At 41.3% G+C, this 19,275-nt stretch overlaps 1 protein-coding gene across 1 annotated transcript in view; it reads left to right on the top strand.

The window, feature by feature from the left end:
* The window catches only part of C8HXorf38 (chromosome 8 CXorf38 homolog), a 114,135-nt gene that overhangs the window by 91,951 nt on the left and 2,909 nt on the right, over window positions 1-19,275 (top strand). Inside the window, exons 5-6 of the mRNA XM_085622931.1 lie at window positions 6,814-6,978; window positions 13,706-13,874. Of these exons, the coding sequence (XP_085479057.1) occupies window positions 6,814-6,978; window positions 13,706-13,874 (334 nt within the window). The remainder of the gene's footprint in view (window positions 1-6,813; window positions 6,979-13,705; window positions 13,875-19,275) is intronic.

The raw sequence follows: 19,275 nt of genomic DNA, 5'->3' as shown, positions 1-19,275 counted from the left end.
ATGGGGTCCCGAAAACCTAATAAAGCTTGGGTAGACGGCATGTGGACTCCTACCCTTTACAAAACAAAGGGGTTTTTCTTTACGTATGGTAATAAAATATTACTTTACGTAAAAAAATAAACTCGAAATTCACTCAAAAAATTAAAGGCTAAAGTAACATTATAGCTAGGTGTGATAAAAAGATCTGTTCTGGTCTGGTGTACTCTGCAGTAGACGGAGAGTGTCCGTGATTTTGTAGAACCTATTTGTATGAGCGGACTCTGGTAGGTGAGGTAGGAATTGAACCATTTATAGAGTGTCTGAAAAATCCCATGTGTATTTTCAGGGCATTTCAGCTGCTTGAAGTGGGCTGTCTAAGTGCCACAGTGTTTGTTGTCTGAAGCCTGATTGGTAGTCCAGTAGAAGATTATTCTTTTTTTTAAAATATATTTTTTATTTTACCTTCCACATCGCACTTTTATGTTCAATACATATTTTCCCCAACAAAAATATCATACACAATATTGAGACTTATTTAACAAATTAAACAAATCATATCATAATTATACTTACTAATCCAAAAAACCCCTAAGCCCTCTACTCTCTACCCTATCCCGTCCCTCCATCGTGCTAATGGCTTCCAAATTCTTATACCTAGAGCTCTCCCAGCTCTTCCCTTTCTAGCATATATAGATTTTTCCAAATTAAATGTAGAGATTAAATTCGCCAGCCATGTTTGCATGGGCGGGGGAGTTTTATCAAGCCATGCCCTGGCTAAAGTTAATCTATACACAGCCATACTCATAAATAGAAATTCTTTGTCTAGATTCCTGTTGTTCTCAGTATGTCCAATTCCCAACAAGATCAACAAGGGGTTTAAGGATATCCGTAATCCTAATGCCTGAGCCAAAAAGCTCTCAATGTCCCTGATTAGCGTATATAATTGGGGGCAGGTAGCAAACATATGAATTATATCTGCATCAGTTGAGCTACAATGAGGGCAGGTAGTTCCATTCGTACCTCCCCATTTAGCAATTCTGTCTGGTGTATGGTACAGTGAAAACAATGTTTTATAATGTTGCGATTGCAGGGAAGCCGAACATAGTATATTACAACCCAAATCCAACGACTCCTGGAAATCATCAAGTTCTCCTTGAAGTTTCTCCACCCACTTATGTTTGTGTTTATCCAGATCATCCACTTTAGTTTTAGCTAATAGGGCATACGCTGATCTAATCGTATGTTCTCCACCAGTAATTAAAATCTCAAGTAAGTCGTTGGTTTGGTACCCTACTGCACCTCCCTGTTTATTACCCAAAAAACTCCTAATCTGCAAATATTTAAAGAAGTCCCTATTGCTTAAATCAAATGTACTTACAAGAACGCAAAACTGTACTATTCCCCTTGAATCTCTTAAGTCCCCAATTTGCTTAATTCCTTTTTGGTCCCATACAGCCATGACTGAATCTGAAAAAATTTCAGAGGGAAAAGATCTATTATTATATAATTTGATATATCTGTGAAATCTACCCAACCCCATTTTTTTCAAAAAAGCATTCCATACTTTAAGAGCCGCAGCTAAAGTTTTAAACTGTTTTCTTCTAAGACACCTAAAGTCAGTATGTTGTAATAGACGATTTTCTGTCTCCTGACCCAATAAAATTGCGTAGACATCCGTCGAAGAGGAGGTAACTTTCTGTAGGATCCCCCCTCCTCCAATTAGACCCTGCATGTATTGAAGGGCGGTTGCCAAATAGTATAATCTGAAATCAGGTGCTCCCCATCCTCCTCTTTCTCTAGGTAGAGTCATAAATCTATAGGCTCTACGCGTTTTTCCATGCGCCCATATGAACCTATTAAGGATACCCTCCAGCGTGTTAAACCATTTAGATTAAAAAAATAGTGGTTTTGCTCTAAATAGGTAGAGAAGTTTTGGCAAGATCGTCATTTTCACCACGTTAGTGACACCAACTAAAGAGAGATGTAAATTATTCACTCTATTTAAGTCTACTTTTACTTTAGCCAAGACAGGGGTCATATTTACCTCAACGATAGCGTCGAGATTAGCTGCAATTACTATACCGAGATACGTAGCAGACGTAACCACCCTGGGGTCGGCACACGTGGTGTAGTTGTTCTTAACTATCAGGGTCTTTGATTTATTCAAACTATAACCCGACAGATGCCCAAACTTAGTGGCTTCACGTTCCACCTCCTTTATAGCCATCTCAGGGTCGGGAGTTAGTATAGCCACGTCATCAGCATAAGCAAGAATTTTAACTGTTCTGCCGTTCAAGACCATTGGGAGGATACGACCATTTCTCTCCAGATGTCGTAATAGAGGTTCAAGAAATAGTGCAAAAAGAAGGGGGGACAAGGGACAACCCTGTCTTGTCCCCCTAAAATTTTTTACTACATCTGAATACCCTCTGTTCACTCTAATTCTGTCAGTGGGTCCTTTATATATAGCTTGGATAGCTGTTATGTAACCTTCCCCTATACCACACCATCTCAAAACTGCCCAGAGATATTCCCAGGCGACCCTATCGAAGGCTTTTTCGGCATCTAAAAACAATGCTGCAATAGGGTCACCCAGGGTTCCTGCGGCATCAAACATTGTGATAACTGTCCTCACATGTTGGGTGGTTCCCTTACCTGGAATAAAACCGTGTTGCGACGGGCTTACAAGCTGCTCTATATTCCCTGCAAGCCTTGTCGCAAGAATTTTGGAGTAGATTTTAACGTCAGAGTTCATAAGGGTAATTGGTCTATAGGAGGCAGGCAGTATAGGAGATTTCCCTTTTTTTGGGATAACTACAATATCTGCCCCCCCCCCCCCCAAGACTCCGGAGGGTAACCTCCTCGTTGCGTATGTAGCATTATGTTAAACATCTCGACGAGCAAGTTATTCTGAAACAATTTATAAAATTCCACCGGGATTTGGTCTGGCCCAGCAGCTTTCTTCGAGGGGAGGCTTTCCAATGCCCCTCTAATCTCCTCTAACTGAAAGGGGGCGTCTAATATCTCTCTATCCTCTGGCAATAGAACAGAAGTAAAAATGTCACTAAGATATTTTTCTATATCAATTGGGTCCCTTGTGTCTTCCGAAGAGTACAAGTTAGTGTAAAACTTGTGAAAAACTTCTCTGATAAAATCTGAATCAGTGCCCAAGTTTCCCTGAGGGTCTTGAATCTCCTTGATATCAGTCTTTGCTGTGCGCTGTCTGGTTCTAACAGCAAGAATATGCCCGACTCTCTCGCTTAGCTCGTAGGTATCCTGTTTGTGTACAAGATATTTTCCAGCGGCTTTCGAGATAATGCCCTCCATTGCATCTCCTTTAAGAGTAACCAATCTGAGTATATAAGGGTCGAGTGGGATTCCCTGCATTGTAGCTATAGCCAAATTTTCTTCTGCTGTAAATAACTTAAGCCTTATGTCTTCCAGGTGCCTTCTTTCCCTTTTCCGTCTTGCCATTACAAAACTCATCGTTTCCCCCCGAGCCCCAGCCTTAAAACAATCCCAAACTGCACCTGGGGACGCCGTACCTCTATTATCTTCCCAATAATTTGTTATCCAACTCTCCATATGTTTCTGATATGCCTCATCATTTAGTAAACTACGCTCAAAGGTCCACTGGGTTTTCGTAGTATTTATCTGGGTGGTGTTTAGTGTTAAAACAAGCGGACTATGGTCAGATATGATCCTGGGTTGTTTCTCTATTTTTGAGTGATGAATTAGAGAGTTGGAAATTAAAAAATAATCCAACCTGACCAGTACTTTATGTGGTAGGGAAAAGAAGGTACTACCATCTATGAAGGGATGATACTTCATCCACGGATCCCCTAGGGAGTTGTGTTGAACCATGGCAGCAAGAGCTCTATGTGATTTTTTCTTTCTCCCTAGGTACCTCCCCCCAGGTTCTACAAAGGAGCTTCTTGGGTCATGGATATTAAAATCCCCACAGCATACAATAGGTTCCGGCCACTGCGGCAATTCCATATCCATAAACTGCCAAACATCAGGGTCATCTTCAGTAGATCCATATATGGTAACTAATGTGAACCGTGTCCCCTTAAAGCATAGATCAACCATGACCCATCTTCCCCATTGATCCTCCTTTTTCCTATACACCACCAAATCCCTGAATCTTCCTAATATTGCTACCCCCCTAGTTCTAGTGCTTTGTTTACTTGCTGCTAATACATCGAATCCCAGTTGTTTCAAAAGGTATAACTGTGGTGCTTCGATATGCGTCTCCTGAAGACATACCAGATCCAACTGTAAGAATCTCAGCAGCCCTGCTACCTTCGCTCTTTTCCTGGGATCATTAAGACCACATACATTAATTGAGGCAATTTTACAGGGCATTGAGGGGTATCAAAAGATTCTTACTTAGATTCAGCCAAACAGTAATTAGCATTGAGATATAGCAGTCTACACTCCTTTCATATTGTCTACACCTTCTGACTTGTACGTGCCATGTCCCCCACAGAGCGAAAAATAAAGAAGTAATGTGCTTTGTCCAACCCAAAAAGTACCAAAATTTTAACCCTCCCCTTCCCTCCCACCCCTCCCCACCCCTCCCCCTGTACAGGCAAATAGGTCCGCAGGACCTATATGTGGCCGGTCTGGGCTGTGACAATCGCGCCCCTCTCCCATCCCCTTACGGACCCTGGTTTTTCAACTCATCCATATACTGCTGGGCTTTGATCTCTGAGAAAAATATCATAGCTCTTCCTCTAGTGACCACTTTTAATTTAGCGGGGAACAATAAGTAGGCTTCTGACCCTAGCCCCTGAAATTTTGAGATCAGCTGCCTCAGCCTCCACCTCCGTTCAACCGTCACATGGCAGAAATCTGGCCTGGCAAAGAAGGAAATACCATCAAATGATCTCCTAGAATCCGGTCTAGCTTTCTTGATTATTTCCTGTCTTAACAGGAAATTTCCTGAATATACTAAGATAGCTCGTGGGAAAGCCGTGTTCCCTCCACCGCCACCATCAGCCCCCTGCCTTTTTTTAAGTGTGAAGGGAAATCTATGCGCTCTCTGAACTTCCCTGTCCCACTGCCACTGGGACTCCGGGAATGCCCCTCTAAGTAAGTTGATCACATAGCGCCTTGTGTCCTGCCCTTCCACACCCAAAATTCTAATGTTGTTCCGCCTTTGACGATTTTCAAAATCCTCCATTTTCCACTAGAAGATTATTCTTGCTGATGTCCTCCTGTAGCTGTGTGGCGACTGCTTCCTAAATGGTTTTCCTCATACAATTTTAAGGCTTTAAGGGGAATAATATTGAGCACTGCTTTGTTTAAGTGAATATCAACCTACCATTAGTGACTGACTGTAAATAAGGTTCATGGGGTGGGGGAACTCCTAATGACAGCCCCCCTCAAAATGTGCTGGGTGACCCTGACAGTTTCACTGGCGCAAGCTTTCTTACAGATACACAAAGACCTTGGGTTTAGGGGTAGTTGACCTGAGCAGAGGAGTTCTTCCTTCACCACAGGGCTGCTCCCTTGAACGTATTCTCCAGAATACATTTATGACTCTCAAGTAGTTAGAATTGGAGAGCTTACACATACTTGAGCACTTTTTGTGTAAGCATTCAAAACGATATACCTCCTTAACCAGAGATGAACATTGTTTACTTAATGCAATTGTAGCTAAAGTGTGTCCAGTAGCGACTGGTGAACCTTGTAAATGGTGGTGTGCAAATACCCACCCTAAATTGCACATAGCAAAATGGTGAAGGGAGCAAGCTTGACCTGCTCGATGAGGGTTCGGGAGGTAGAGTTTCCACTGGGAAAACATGAACAAATGGGGCCAAATGGTGAATTTTGCAACCCAAGTTTGACATAAATTAGCTTCAAACATGGATACTGATGGGTAACTCATGTAAAATTCCAAAACGCACACAGTGTGTCAAGCTTTCCCAGGAAAACTTTCAAAGATTTGTATAAAAGTAATGTATTTGTCTGAGCAACATGTGTAAAAGTTGGATCAAATATTTTGCATCTTATAGGTAGTTCAGTTACTCGGGATATGCAAATTGATATAGCCTGTCGCTTTCCAATGTTTGCATAGGATCTTTCTTCACTTCTACCTGTTATTATGTTGTGGTAGTGAGTTTTAAACGCTTTCATTTTCCTTGAGGTCTTTTGGAGCTGAGAGGGAGTCACAATCAAAGGACCTTCCACATCCTTTGATTTTTTTTTTTTACCATTTTCACCTTCTTACGTATTCCTGTGACACAGCAGCTCTTGAACAACAGCAATTTCAGACTGCTTATTTTCATTTTAATTCTTACGTAGGAAGGAACCACTGTGTTCCTTGTCTTTAGTATCCACCCGCCTCCTTATAGGCACTCTGGTGCCCCTGAGGGCCTCATTTCTTCTGTACCAAAAATAAAATAACAGTTTCATCCTGACACTTGCTGTTGTTTGGTATAAGTGATGACTCTTCATTTGTCTGTCTAATTCTTTTTCACATCTGTAATTTCTCACAAATTGTGTCCTTGGAGCACTTCTAGATGAATGCAAATACATTAAGTGCACATAACTGAGTCATGGCAATGAAAAATATATATGAAACAGGCTCGAAATGTAGTGGGAGGTTAGCAGGCTATGTTAAGGTTGGGCAAACAGTTTGAAGTATAAATAGAATGATCCGGTAGGCGTACCTTGATCATTGCTTTGTCTCCTTACGTACCAGTGTAATTTGGGACATCTTCTTCATTTTCCTTTGAATAGCCCATTGACATGTAGCATCATTTGCCTTGCTTCTGTTCATAATTGGTTGTCATGAGTGTTCCTTGTTATCAAACTCCCAAACAGGTTTTGTCTTCAGACTGGGCGGTACAGATCCCCGGGGGCGATGATGTGGATGGGCTGCATGCCATCTGTGGAATCTCCATGGAAGAAGTAGAAATGGAATTATTAAGGGAGAAACTTCAAGAAATGTATGATCTAGCCGAGGAACAAGACATGCTTTCAGACAAGGTACCTTGAGAAAGTGATTCATAATACTTACACACTCTATAATTTTCGTTATGCAAGGCACAAATGTACCGTGAAAACCTGCAACTCTATGCACCTGCCATAGTATTCGGATTCAAAATGTAACATATTCACTTTTCATTTCCTTGGTGGCAAGTAGTAAAATTCCATGTTTTCCTTTGTATGTTATCGCCTCAGTAAAAGACTACTTTGCATTTGGTGGCTTGGTGATCGATGCCAAGCTCCTTTCCTGGTCCTTATAAGAACGATCCAGACTGTGGGCGAAACTTTGGCAGCAGAAAATACTGTGTTTGTGTTTTGCATGTGTACCTTTGTGTCATTCTCCTCAGCACCGCCGTACAAGGCCAGGTAGATGGAACCCATGGGGTGTGGGGACCCGCAGAGGTTCACCAAACATAAAGAATTATAGATGTCTAGTTGTGCCTTCCACTGAGGGGTTCAACATTGGAAGTAAAGCTTGAGATGTCTGGGATATTAGTTGGAACTGAGAGGTAGAAACATCCCCTTTATTGACACACACCCCGTCTATGATTTTATATTGTGTATGACACCTCATGAGAACCCTAAGTTAATACCATGGATCAGCTGTGCAGGGGGAGGTGTGTCACTGGAGTATAAAACAAAATGCCTTTTGCCTCCTTCCCCTCCAGCCACAGGCACCCATTCCCTTTTTTTAATTATAGCTTTGTATTGAGTTTTCTAATAACAAAAATTAACAAGTAACAAGCACAACTATATATACAAATAAACAGATGGATATAGTGTAAACGCTCTACAGACCCCAGAGTAAATAAAGGTCAAAAATCTTCTCTCCTCTGTTTTCCCTTTCCTATTCGTTCCATTTTTGACCTTTGACAGTTACTGTTCAAGGAGACGTAAAGTTTTTCTTCAAATAGTATTAAAACGTCAAGCTTGTTTCTTGCTGTAAAAGATATTTCCATATTGGTTAGTTTAGTTTACTCCTTTGTCTAAATTATGATGTTTACACTGCATTTGTGCAGGATTAGTTTACTTCCTAGTGTGAAGTTTAGGAATATCCTTGAACGTAATTAGTTTTAGTCCTATGGTTATTGGTTCGGCAGGTATTAATGATAGTTTGTTATTGGCTTTATTTTAAAAGAGTTCAGTTTTGGGGCATCTAAGAAACGTGTCAAAGATTGTCATTGTCTTTATAACACTTCCAACATATGTCTGTTATTTATAGGTTTTGTTTTTATTTTTGAGGATGTCCACCTGATTTCTGTTACATCAGTCTGATAGGCATGTCTATCAGAGAATTTGGGATAGATCATAGGTATGTGCCCCCTTCTGAAGTTGTAACTTCAGGACCATGTTCTTTAGACCAATCATGTCTGCGCCTTGAGAATATATGTATGCTGTTTTGACCGATTTCATACTATTAACAGATGGAGAGATGCAAATGATAAAATATTTTTCACGCTTGGTGCCAGAATGAAAGGTATTCTTATTTTCAAAATTATATAAGAAGAACTGTTGCATCATCTGGTTTCATATTAAAAGGAACAAAGTTAGTAATTCCATGCACTTGACAAAGACGTGTGATTGACGTTGTACATGAGAGCCACAGAGGAGCGATTGCAACAAAGACATTTTTACGTGATAAGGTGGGGCATGTAAGACAAGATTGGCAAGTTGAATAAATTGTACAAGCTTGCCATTAATGTCAATGTACAGCAAGGAAGTCATTTCCATGGAAACTAGCAATGTATTCCCAATTTCCATTACTAAAACAAGTACCCTACACATTTAGTATACTTCCTCCTCTGACAAGACCAATAGGTCTTACGTTTGGGACCTATTGGTTTTGCCAATGATTTTTAGCCATGCTGCATAGCATAGCTAATAAACAGAGAAGAAAAGCCTGTGTTGCAGAAAGCGTTTTTTTGTAGGCACAAGCACCAAACATGCCCGTGTCTACATAATGACTCAAGTGTTATTTTTCTTTTTGTTTACCAATCAGAGTTTGAGCAGTAAAAAAAAACTAACTCTTTTGGGTGGAAGCAACACAGAGGGCAGAATCATGGATAGCAGGAAAACTACAGAGGAAGCAACACAGAGTTCAGGTGGAAGAAAAACTGGGATGCCTAGGGTGACGCAGCATGGAGGACATGGGTGGGGATCAGCATTGCAGAGGGCTCAGTGAGAGAAACAAACGGAGACCAAGCAACAAGGAGGGAGGTGGAAGCAAATGAACAAGAGAGAACACAACATGAAGTGAAAGCACACAGGAGAGCGGCTCGCCAGGCAAAACTGTAAAAAAGGGAATGTGTATGTAAGTCCGACTCAAAGGACAAAGTAAATTTTTTATAACGTTATGAAAAGAAATGTGCTGGGAAAAGTAGGATTGGGGTAAACGCTTGCACTCTCATGGACTGCTTTTAGAAAGAGACAAAAAAAGTTCTCCAAAAGCAGATACTTATAGAAGGATTAAAGGAGCCAGTCAGAGAGATGGTAAGCAGGTTGTCCTCAACAGGATGGGCAAAGACTAGATGGACGGGCTACAGCAAATAAAATATTTGAAGAAAAAGCAAGAAAATAAGAGTGATAAAACAAAAAGCCAATGGAATTCAACAGGGAGAGTTGCTTTCCAGGTCCACTATCCACATGTTCCCAATAAGCGTTTCGCAACCAGACAGCTGTGCTGTTTCGCAGACTATGTCCTAAACAGACAATGGACCACCTTGTAATGGAAATGAGTTTTAAAATGTTCTGAACTACATGGGATTAATTCATGGGAAAAGAAAATTGATATGGCCACAAACAAATGGAATTGTAGAAAGGCTGATGGCTACTCCCAAAAGGACAAGACAAAGAGTGAAGTTGGCTCAAGTAACTGTGAATGAAGTTCTGTGTCAAGTAATATGGGAGTATAGGGGTACGAGATTATAGGAATACTCCACATGGGTCGACAGGGAAGTGTCCTTTAGAACTCCTGTTTGAACAAAATCAACTAACTCATTTTCCTCAAATAGCATTAAAAGCCCCAGAGAGTCATGAAGGAATTGTAAAGAAAGGTAAATTAATGAAGGAAAAAATGAAATATTATGCAGACAAGCAGAGGAATGCTTGCATAGAAAGACATCAAGTGGGACATTCGGTGTTGGTCAAACAAGTAAAGAAATCTTAAAGCACATTTCATCCTATGCCGTTAACAGTGGAACGTCTGAAGGATTCAATGAAGAAAGATCAATAACTAGAAACGCCTCACCTTTTTAAGATGTTTAAGCTTGCAGCAATGGAAGGAATGAGCACGACTGATTCAGTTATAGATACAGAAGACCATCCAGAAGATAATCGGGAAATGTTGGAATCAAGTAAAGGTTTGGAAGGTGAAGAGGGTTCGTTGGGTGATAAAGTGACTGGCATTTGTAGAAGACAGATGAGGAATGTGTCTGATGACAAATTTAACAGAATCGCCAGGAGATTGGAAAGGAGTTCTAAGAAACACAAAGAGTAATTGATCAGTGCTGGTTGTATTTTCTCAAATCTTATGTTGCTAGTTTAAGTTAGCTTGTTTTATTGTTTTCTTTTTTAGAAAAAAAGGGAGGGGGTCACTTCTCAGTTACAATGCTTAGCCTTTATTCTGTTAGTGGATGCTGATAATTGAATGCTCTGAATCCCTATTCCAATGTGGGGGCAGAAGTTATAAAATAGTTGGCTTTTCTAAAGGGGTGCGTATGCAGCATTTCTTCAGTCATTCCCAATAAACTATGGTTTCTGCATTCATTGCAAGGCTTTTGTTTTATTGGTCAGGTTTTCACAGAAAAGTAACTATTAAAACATGAATTTGAACAGATCACGTTATTCGTGACCGCTGATCCATAGACATAAATACGAGCAATCCTACACGCCATTACTAAATTTGGAGTGGTAGTGGGATATAAAGTTACCTAGGGTAATACTGTGGATGTGTTCATCTCAAAGAGCAGCAGCTGAGCTAAAGAGACAGACTCCCCTTTTAAGGATCACAAAATCAAGCTTAAAATATTTGGAAATTAACATGAAAAGAGTGAAAGGAAAAATTATGGAAATGGACCTAGAGCTGCTGATTACAGAGACGAAAGAAATAAAGAACTAGAATCAATGGAATCTTGGTCTGTGAGCAAAATTACACCTGATAAAAATGATATTGTGACCACAAATTGCAACTGTCTGTAATAATCTATGGATCACAACCGACTTGAAAAACTCTTTGATCTTTGGAAAATTATTCTCACCGTTGCTATGGGAAGGCAAAAATCTTGATTCTCATTGTCTTTTTTTCTGCTACCCTTTTCTATCCCATATTTTTATTTTTAAAGGAGTGCCTCTTTGCCCTGCCTCACTTCCTTCTAGCCTTCCTTCCTTTCTTCCCAAAGAAACAGAATACCTGGTGTCCTGCAACCAGCTGTCCCCACCTCTTTCAGTAACCCGACTCCCAAATATTACACAAATATCTGCTGTCATGCTACCCTCCCTTACCTGGCCCTCGCGTTCCAAAATTCACACTCTGCTGTTTGTGAGAGAGTAGAGAAGAGGCCTTTTAGCTGGCAGTGGCTTTGCCAAAGCTGCTGCTAAGCAAGCAGAGAATTCTACTACTACTCTGAGTCACAGGACACATGGGAGACGGTGGATGGCGGTGCTACAGTATCTCCCTCCATTCCCTGCGGGCTGCCGTGACTGAGGTATGTGGAGACCATCTGCCACTCATTCACCTCCTTTAGGGTAAATGACTTTCCCTGGAAGCAGTGCACAGCAGAATAATCCCAGGTGGCATTCCACCTTGGGATAGTGTGCTCATCTGTGACATCGCGACTGACCTCTTGTTGAAAATTACTCTGTTCCACTTAATGATCATTACCAATTTCTATATAATGTTTACAGTGTGATGGTAATAGTTAGAAGCTCATTCTGTAAAGTTATGATGCCACTAGTGTTTCTCATCCCGGTTTTAAGAGAGTGATACGAAGGAACAAGTCTTTTCACTGTCACCAAGTGAAAAACATATTCCTTTAGTCGCCTGTTTTCTTATAATTATAGATGGATACCATCTACCATCTTAAAACATAATAAGCAGGGTAGTAGACAGCTCCTTTCCTAGTTTGGGGATTGCCCTGCAGCATATTGAAAACAGCAATAATGCTGCTCTTAGCGGAGTAAACTATGTGTTTATTGCGCTTTTCAGGCCTTTCTAGGGTTCCATCATTATTTGTCAGAGTTAATCAGATCAAAATTCCCCATCCTGGCAACACTTGCAAAGAACATTTAATAGGGAGCCATTCACGAACATCTTTTTAAAAGGTGTAAATCTACGATCATAAATGTAAGTTTAGGATTTGTGCAAATTTTCAATTATCAGGGATTCAAAGAAATCCTTGTGAGTACTCTTAGAAATTCATGCAAGTGATAGATTTCCAAGCATGCTCCAGCTGGCCAACACTTACACTTTAGGGTTATCCCGAAGCAGAATTATTTATCAGGAATATATTTTCTTGGTAGAGGAATACATTTCCATATATCCCTGAAAACTTGGTAGCACGTGGGGGACTTTTTAATTCCATTTGCACACTTACTCCAGTGCTATGTGGGACTAAATTTGTGTGTGCCAACAAGATAGAAAAACCATTAGGAATGTAGTAAATGTAAACAAAATTATGACTTTATAAATGTTCACCTCCTTCCCATTCTCTACCAACATCCATGTTTCCACTGCCAACTATCAACTTACATCTATGGAAAATTCACCATAGCTAAAGCTTTTTCCCCAGTCATACATTTCGTCTTCGGGCGCAAGTATCTACAGATCCTGATTTTATTAATGGGTATCTAGAAATTATGTCTGTAGATTGTGCTAAAATAAACTTAGGTTCTCAGTAAAGTTTGTGACTAGGGCCCATTGTTTGTAATCTGCATTTTTGTTCTTGCATTTCTAAATTAATTTAGGAGAACTTTCAGATTTGCCTTTCCCTTAAATATACATGTCTATAGGATGATTAAGGAAAGAATGACGAGGAGCTATATATTGCTCTAAGAGCCTCTGACAATGCCATGGGCCCATGTCAAGGATGTTATTTGTAAGATGCACAGTATACACTGAAATGCCTCTAGGCACAATTCATCTGCCAGGGGATGGAGTGTTTGGAGTAAGTGTGAGTGGGTGATAGGCAAAGATGAAGGTGTTTAGAAACTTCTGTGGGAAATTAGTATAGACTGGACCCTGATATGTCGTTCTAAGTCTAGGACTTGATCGCAGGAAATTCACTGAGACGTGTACTAACTGTTGGTAGCCCTCCATCGGCTTGTTGCCTGCATTCCTGCCCTTTCCTCTCCCTCCATTCTGGTTCTTTCTTTCTTTACAGTTGTCTGAAAGTTGGCTGTTCCGACAGTCGCCTTGTTGACCAGCAACAAGGGCCATTTAGGCGTCATGCTGCCCTCGCGTCAGGGCAGCCCAAAAAAGCATTTGCACACTTTACAAAACTCCCTAACATAACAAAATATAACATCACATTCTTCTCATGATGAAACGTTTTATTGTGTGTTCATAGTAACTCCCCAGTAAAAGAATATGTTGTACATGCATATTTGTACATTTTGGGCATTGGGCATTAAAACACGATAATTCAGTTACGAAATTATTCCTTTTCATGTGAGAAAGAAAAAATAGTAGCCCCAGTGCTAATTGTATTTTTATTCTTTTGTTTCCCTCTAGGATCTCATCAGCATAGAGAAGGTGAAGACCTTTATAAAAGACAACAAAGACCTCAAAGAAAGTCTAGCTGAAGACCTGCAAAGGCTGGAGAGTCTGGAAGAAGAGGTGCACAGTCCGGTCTCCAGCCTCAAAGATGGACAGAGAGAGGAGGCTGACCCGGAAGAAGAAGGCAGGTTCTACAGTTTGATTTATTTTTAATAATAGTGCGCTTGCTATGCTTTCTGGGGGCTTGTGGATTTCGTGATATTTCCTGATGTAAAAAATTAAAGGGGACACAAAGTTTTTTTTAAATTATTTACAATGGGTCTAGCTACTTAATTACTTTTTTTATTACTTTTTGTAAATCAACTATTGCAATTATTTGTCACTTTAAGTTTTGTATTTCATTTTTCTGTAACTTCGGTGCAGTCTCCACATTGTGCGTGCGTTTACAATGATGTCACGGTTTTCACGTTAATAACAGGAAAACAGTTCTGCTTTTGTCTTAGAGACACATGCCTCTGGGGATGAGAGAGCGCACGCTCATGTTAACAATTTACAATAATGCCTTTCACTCCTCCTGCATTCTCTTCCCTTATGGCTTGAATCTCCCCCCCGTTCACAGGCACAGAATACCGAGTCAATCATTCTACCTCAGCCACCTACACTGCCCCCTCTTTGAGGAGGGCCTGCCTGCGCTGCTGACCAGGCAGAACATTGGCAGGTAGCACAGCGAGTTCATGTGCTTGAAAAAAGCAACATGTGTTGCCTGGCAAGGGTGGCGATGGTCTTAATGCTTGCATGGAAAATGCCACCCACTCCCTAGTTGGTAGTAAAAGTAAGCCATAATTGGGCCGCAGTGTGCCCCTCTTGTCACCGGGCTTGGTGCCAATGCAGCTGCTGTGCGAATATCTGCTACTTACAGCACCGAGAAGCTGTTAGCCTGAGGCTGGGGATCCGGGTTCACGTCTCGGCGTCGGGTCAACATCCTGTGATTCTGGACAAATCACCTCATCTCCCCAATGCCCATGGACAGCGCCTGGATACCCTCACGGGTGATACGCCGCGCTATACAAATTACAATTACAATACAAACCCATCTTATTATACATATACATAGAATCGGTTATGCTCTACCGCCTTTGTATAGTCTACGATTTTATTATTTTACCTGTAAAGGTGGAGCACAAAGGCGGGTCGGTGCTGTAGCAGTGGAGCGGGACATGGAAGTGCTGAGTTTCCTGGCCGCTATATGCTATTTACATCTATGCAGCTATAGAGATCAAAATTCCAATGAACAGATCCTAGTTTTCTTCGTGAATTTTAAGTATTCTCGTACTGTCCTGGAACCAGGCAGTTCACTCGCACACTTTAAAACCAACGCAAACATGTTTTGTCAGATGTATTCTATATTCATTTGTCTTTAAAAATATTCTCGTATTCCCTTTTGTGCATATAAATATTCACTATCTCTCGGAAACAGCCTGTTCGTCTCAAGCTGTGGAAATACATGGAAGTGGTTCAGACCCTGCTGGTGTCGTAGAAGAAGGGAAGGAAACCAAGGTCTGCAGTGAGGCACTATAGTGCTTGTAGTAACAAAGGTTACTTAAGTGATCATGGCCTTTCCAGCTTGTGTACCTTACGCCGTGCAGGCCTCGCAGCCAGTGGAGGCTACTCCGCTGAGGCGGAGGAGCGCCGCGCCATTGAATAAAAGGAAAAATAAAATGAGAACTATCATTATTATTATTATTTTTGTTTTCCCAGTTCAGTCAGTGGCTCGCGGGCGGGCAGGGCTGGCCTGGCCAGGTCAGGGGGAGGAGTGGTTTACAGTCCCTCAGCGTGCACAACCCTCTTGGGTTGGCCAACAGTCCTGCACACTTCGCATCTTCCCCACCAGGCTGCATTGCACAGCCTGGTGATGAACATGCAAAGCCTCCCAGGCCCCGTCGGAGCACTGAACCATGGTGCTCAGACCAATCACAACGCTGCACTGCAGGCTTGTGATTGGCTCAGGGGAGCTTGGGAGCCCGGGTGTTTCCTGCTTCCAGCCGGGACTGCAGGAAGAAGGAAGATGACGGAAGACGCACGAGAGGCTCTCATCCCCCACCCAGACTGACCAATTAATTGTAGTGCCACCATGGGATGTAATGAAAGGTTTTAATCAGAACGCTGACCAATAGAACTCAACAGGTGTGAACCAAAGGCATTTGTTGGAGCCCAGTGTCCATTTATAATTCAGCTCAAGTCATTTGGGGTCGGCCATTTGGCTGGCTTACATGGTTCTTTGAAGACCGCGACCCTGACACTAAGCTGAGGTTGTAGTCATAGCAAAGTCAATATAACTTGAATAAGGAGAAGCAGTAAAACAGACCAGGATAGAGAGAGCAAGCAAGCCAAGGATGGAAGGCAATTACTAAATCCAGAGTATATCTCCACATGTTATTTCCATGATTGGTCCAATGTTTCCCAGAAAACAATCCATGGAAAAGTAATGCAGCAAGGTCACATAGAATAGTCTGAGGGAGAGAAGGAATGTAGTGTATATGAAAATAGACAGCAGTTAACGGTGAAACCGTGGAGGCAAAATAAATACTGGCGCCAAGAGTATTTTAACAAAACTTGCACTCTGCCCCTAACTGCGCAGAGCAGTCAGTTCTTAAAATATCAACTACCTCTGGGATCAAAAGATAAAGCATCGGGAAATAAGAAGGGTTTAAACCTAGTTTTTATTTTTTAGGAGGCGTGAATCTCTTTGCAAGAAAGAAGCATGTCGTGCAGCTCAGGTACATTTGCGTTTACCCTGAGGTATTAGAAAAGAAAGTATCAGAATAGGACTGAAGAACATTGAATTTACATGCACTCCTATACTGGAACTGGCATTCCTCGCCTGTTGAGGAATAGGGAATACTGTTTTTCCAATAAAACTGACGAGAGAAAAAAGATTTAAAGTTGCTGCCCAGCTAAGTAGAACAAAATTTGCTGGGGCTTGGATTTCCTAAGATTTTAACCAACACAGCACTGACTGTGTTGCGTTAAAGGGAGAGATCAGAAGTGTGCCATGTTTACAAAGATAGATCGCAGGTCTCTCTCCGAGCGCTGTTGTACTTCTGGTACTTCTGGCTGCCTAGCGCCAATACAGGCACCCTTACGTCATGTACCTCCATGCATAAAAAATATCATTTAAGGCTATTTCCAATTCGTATATATCCTGCAGAATGCTGCACACATGCAAACAGGAAAAAAAACAAGGTGAAATCAACATATTTTCTGTGTTATGCCAGCCTCAGGTAGGTGCCCCATTTTGGTGCAAACCCACATTTACAAGTCTTTGTAAATATGGGTTGCATGAAAATACTTGGATCAATGCACGAGAGCACCCATGCCTACAGTACGCAAGCTAACAACTTGTGCTGTTTTGTGTTATTTTTTTTAACAAAACCATGTAAAGTCATACAAATGGGGCATGCGTTGCTTTGTAAATCCCAACATAGATTTTGCATTGGGGCTGCCCTAAGAAACCAATGGATGACCAACCCTGATGCAAAATCTTAGTAAATCGGGGCCAAAGTTTCTCCATCCCTCGCCATCTCCGAACAGGTGCAGGCAACGTGTTCGCCATTTTGGCAGAGGCCCCAATGATCTGGTAGAACGAGTACAGTACAGTGTGCAGCCGAATAAAAAGAATCTGCTTTTCACTGAGCCGTAACTGACAACCAACAAAGGGTCAGATATTGTCTTGTTTTTTTTTGTAGGGTCTCTTGCTTGTAGCGCTGTTAATATGATGGCAGGTTTTGGTGCTGTATTGGAACAAAAATAAATAAAAGTGTCGATCCTTTAATAAAAAATCACTGTGCATATAATTTCATTGCACAAAACTATTTCAAATCTTCAGTTTTGTATGTGTTTGAAATACGTTTTACCTGTAACCTTAACCTCATTCTCGCCCTTGCAATGGTTGTTTCTGCCATCATCCCTTTACGTCAAGATATTGTTAAAATTTCTTGCTGCAACTCATTCTCAGCTTTCTGTTGAGAACTTCATTGATATGTATGCATGCTCATCTCTTTGGGCTATATTATATTATAGCATAATGTTATTTATTGTCTTTGAGGCATTTGAGATGTTATGTATTATCTTAAAGGACATTTATTTCGTGGTGGTGTCCATTTCAGCTAGTTAAGTACTATTTTTCTTGATATACCGTCCTCAGTAGAGTTTACATAATTTTTCTTATTTTTGTTAAAACCAACATAAATTAAGTCCTTTAGTATCCGATATAGAAATGAGGTTTGCATTTGTAAATCGGTGCAAAAATTTGGATTCGCAGAATCATGACTTATAGAATTTCTCGACCTTAAATCTCAGTTCCAACACCATAATATCTACATGTGTGGGGTATTTTCCATTTTAGGATGACCTGACTGGATGGGGGGGAGTGATCCCAGGGTACAAGCAGGGAAGTGGAGATTGAGGATGTGTGAACTAGTAACTTTTTGGGTATTTACAAAATTCCCCACTATTATTCACTGAACATTTGTTCACTTAACATTATGGCACAAATGCTGGAGTAAGTATCCCTCAGACCTCTATATCTTCAAGGGGTTAATGAACCGCTTATTTGGACATGGAGGAAAAAAGTGAAATGTGTGAACGGATATTTCTGCCGTACAGTGTTTCAATTCCTCTAAAATAGTTTACACGCCTTCTGTGTTTCCACCCTGAAGCAGAATGTTCCCTCCTTCATATCACCACCAGTTCTTGCACTGACAACAACCCATAAAGACACACAATTGATGGACGGAATGCAGAACAAATCAAAACATTCACCCCAGTCAAGAGATCTGGGTTAAATCCATCATTCATTGCCATATCTCACCCTTTATTTTTACTGTGTACCATTCCTATCAGATGTTGGCCGGGCTAACCCCGCCCCCCGCACAAATTTTCATTTTCTGTTTTTATTTATTTATTTATTTCCTATCTATGTCTCATCTACAGATATCTTCAGCTTTCTGTCGGCAAACAGGCCTATTGTATTCGTTTAGAAATAGAGTGGGCCTTGTGTCCGCCCCTTGCCCATGATTCACTTGCTTTCTTGTCAGTCTGTCCTCTGCTCATCATTCAATGACTTTTCTCCCTCTTCTTCTTTGTCCCAGTGTAGGAGCATTTCAGTCTCTCCATGTTTTGATTGGATGAGTTGTACTCTTCTACTGCTGATATACCCTTGCATTGCATTGCACAAGGGATTCCGCGAGAGATTTTGTATGAGAGGACTTTCAGAAGAGGGCTTTAAGCCCCGCCCCTCATTTCCATTGGCCGGCGTCACCGTTTATGCTAAACGGTGGCCTGCCATTGGAAATGAGGGTTTTCTGTGGACACCCCTTCTCCCCGAGCCGGACTGGCTTGCCTGGTTTGCTTCTGTCGTGAAGACATTTCTTATCAGCTTGTTTATTTAACAAGCTGATAAGAAATGTCTTCACGAGAGCTGTGAAGGAGCATGCACCAAGCGTCCTGCAACCACGCTGGCTTCACGCCTGGAGCATGCGCCAGTCAGCTCTCTTATTGGTCTGTCGCTGGCTGGTGAGTGGACT

This window comes from Triturus cristatus, chromosome 8 (genome assembly GCF_964204655.1).
Source record: "Triturus cristatus chromosome 8, aTriCri1.1, whole genome shotgun sequence".
Lineage (NCBI taxonomy): Eukaryota > Metazoa > Chordata > Amphibia > Caudata > Salamandridae > Triturus > Triturus cristatus.
This window is presented reverse-complemented; position numbering and strand designations above follow the sequence as displayed.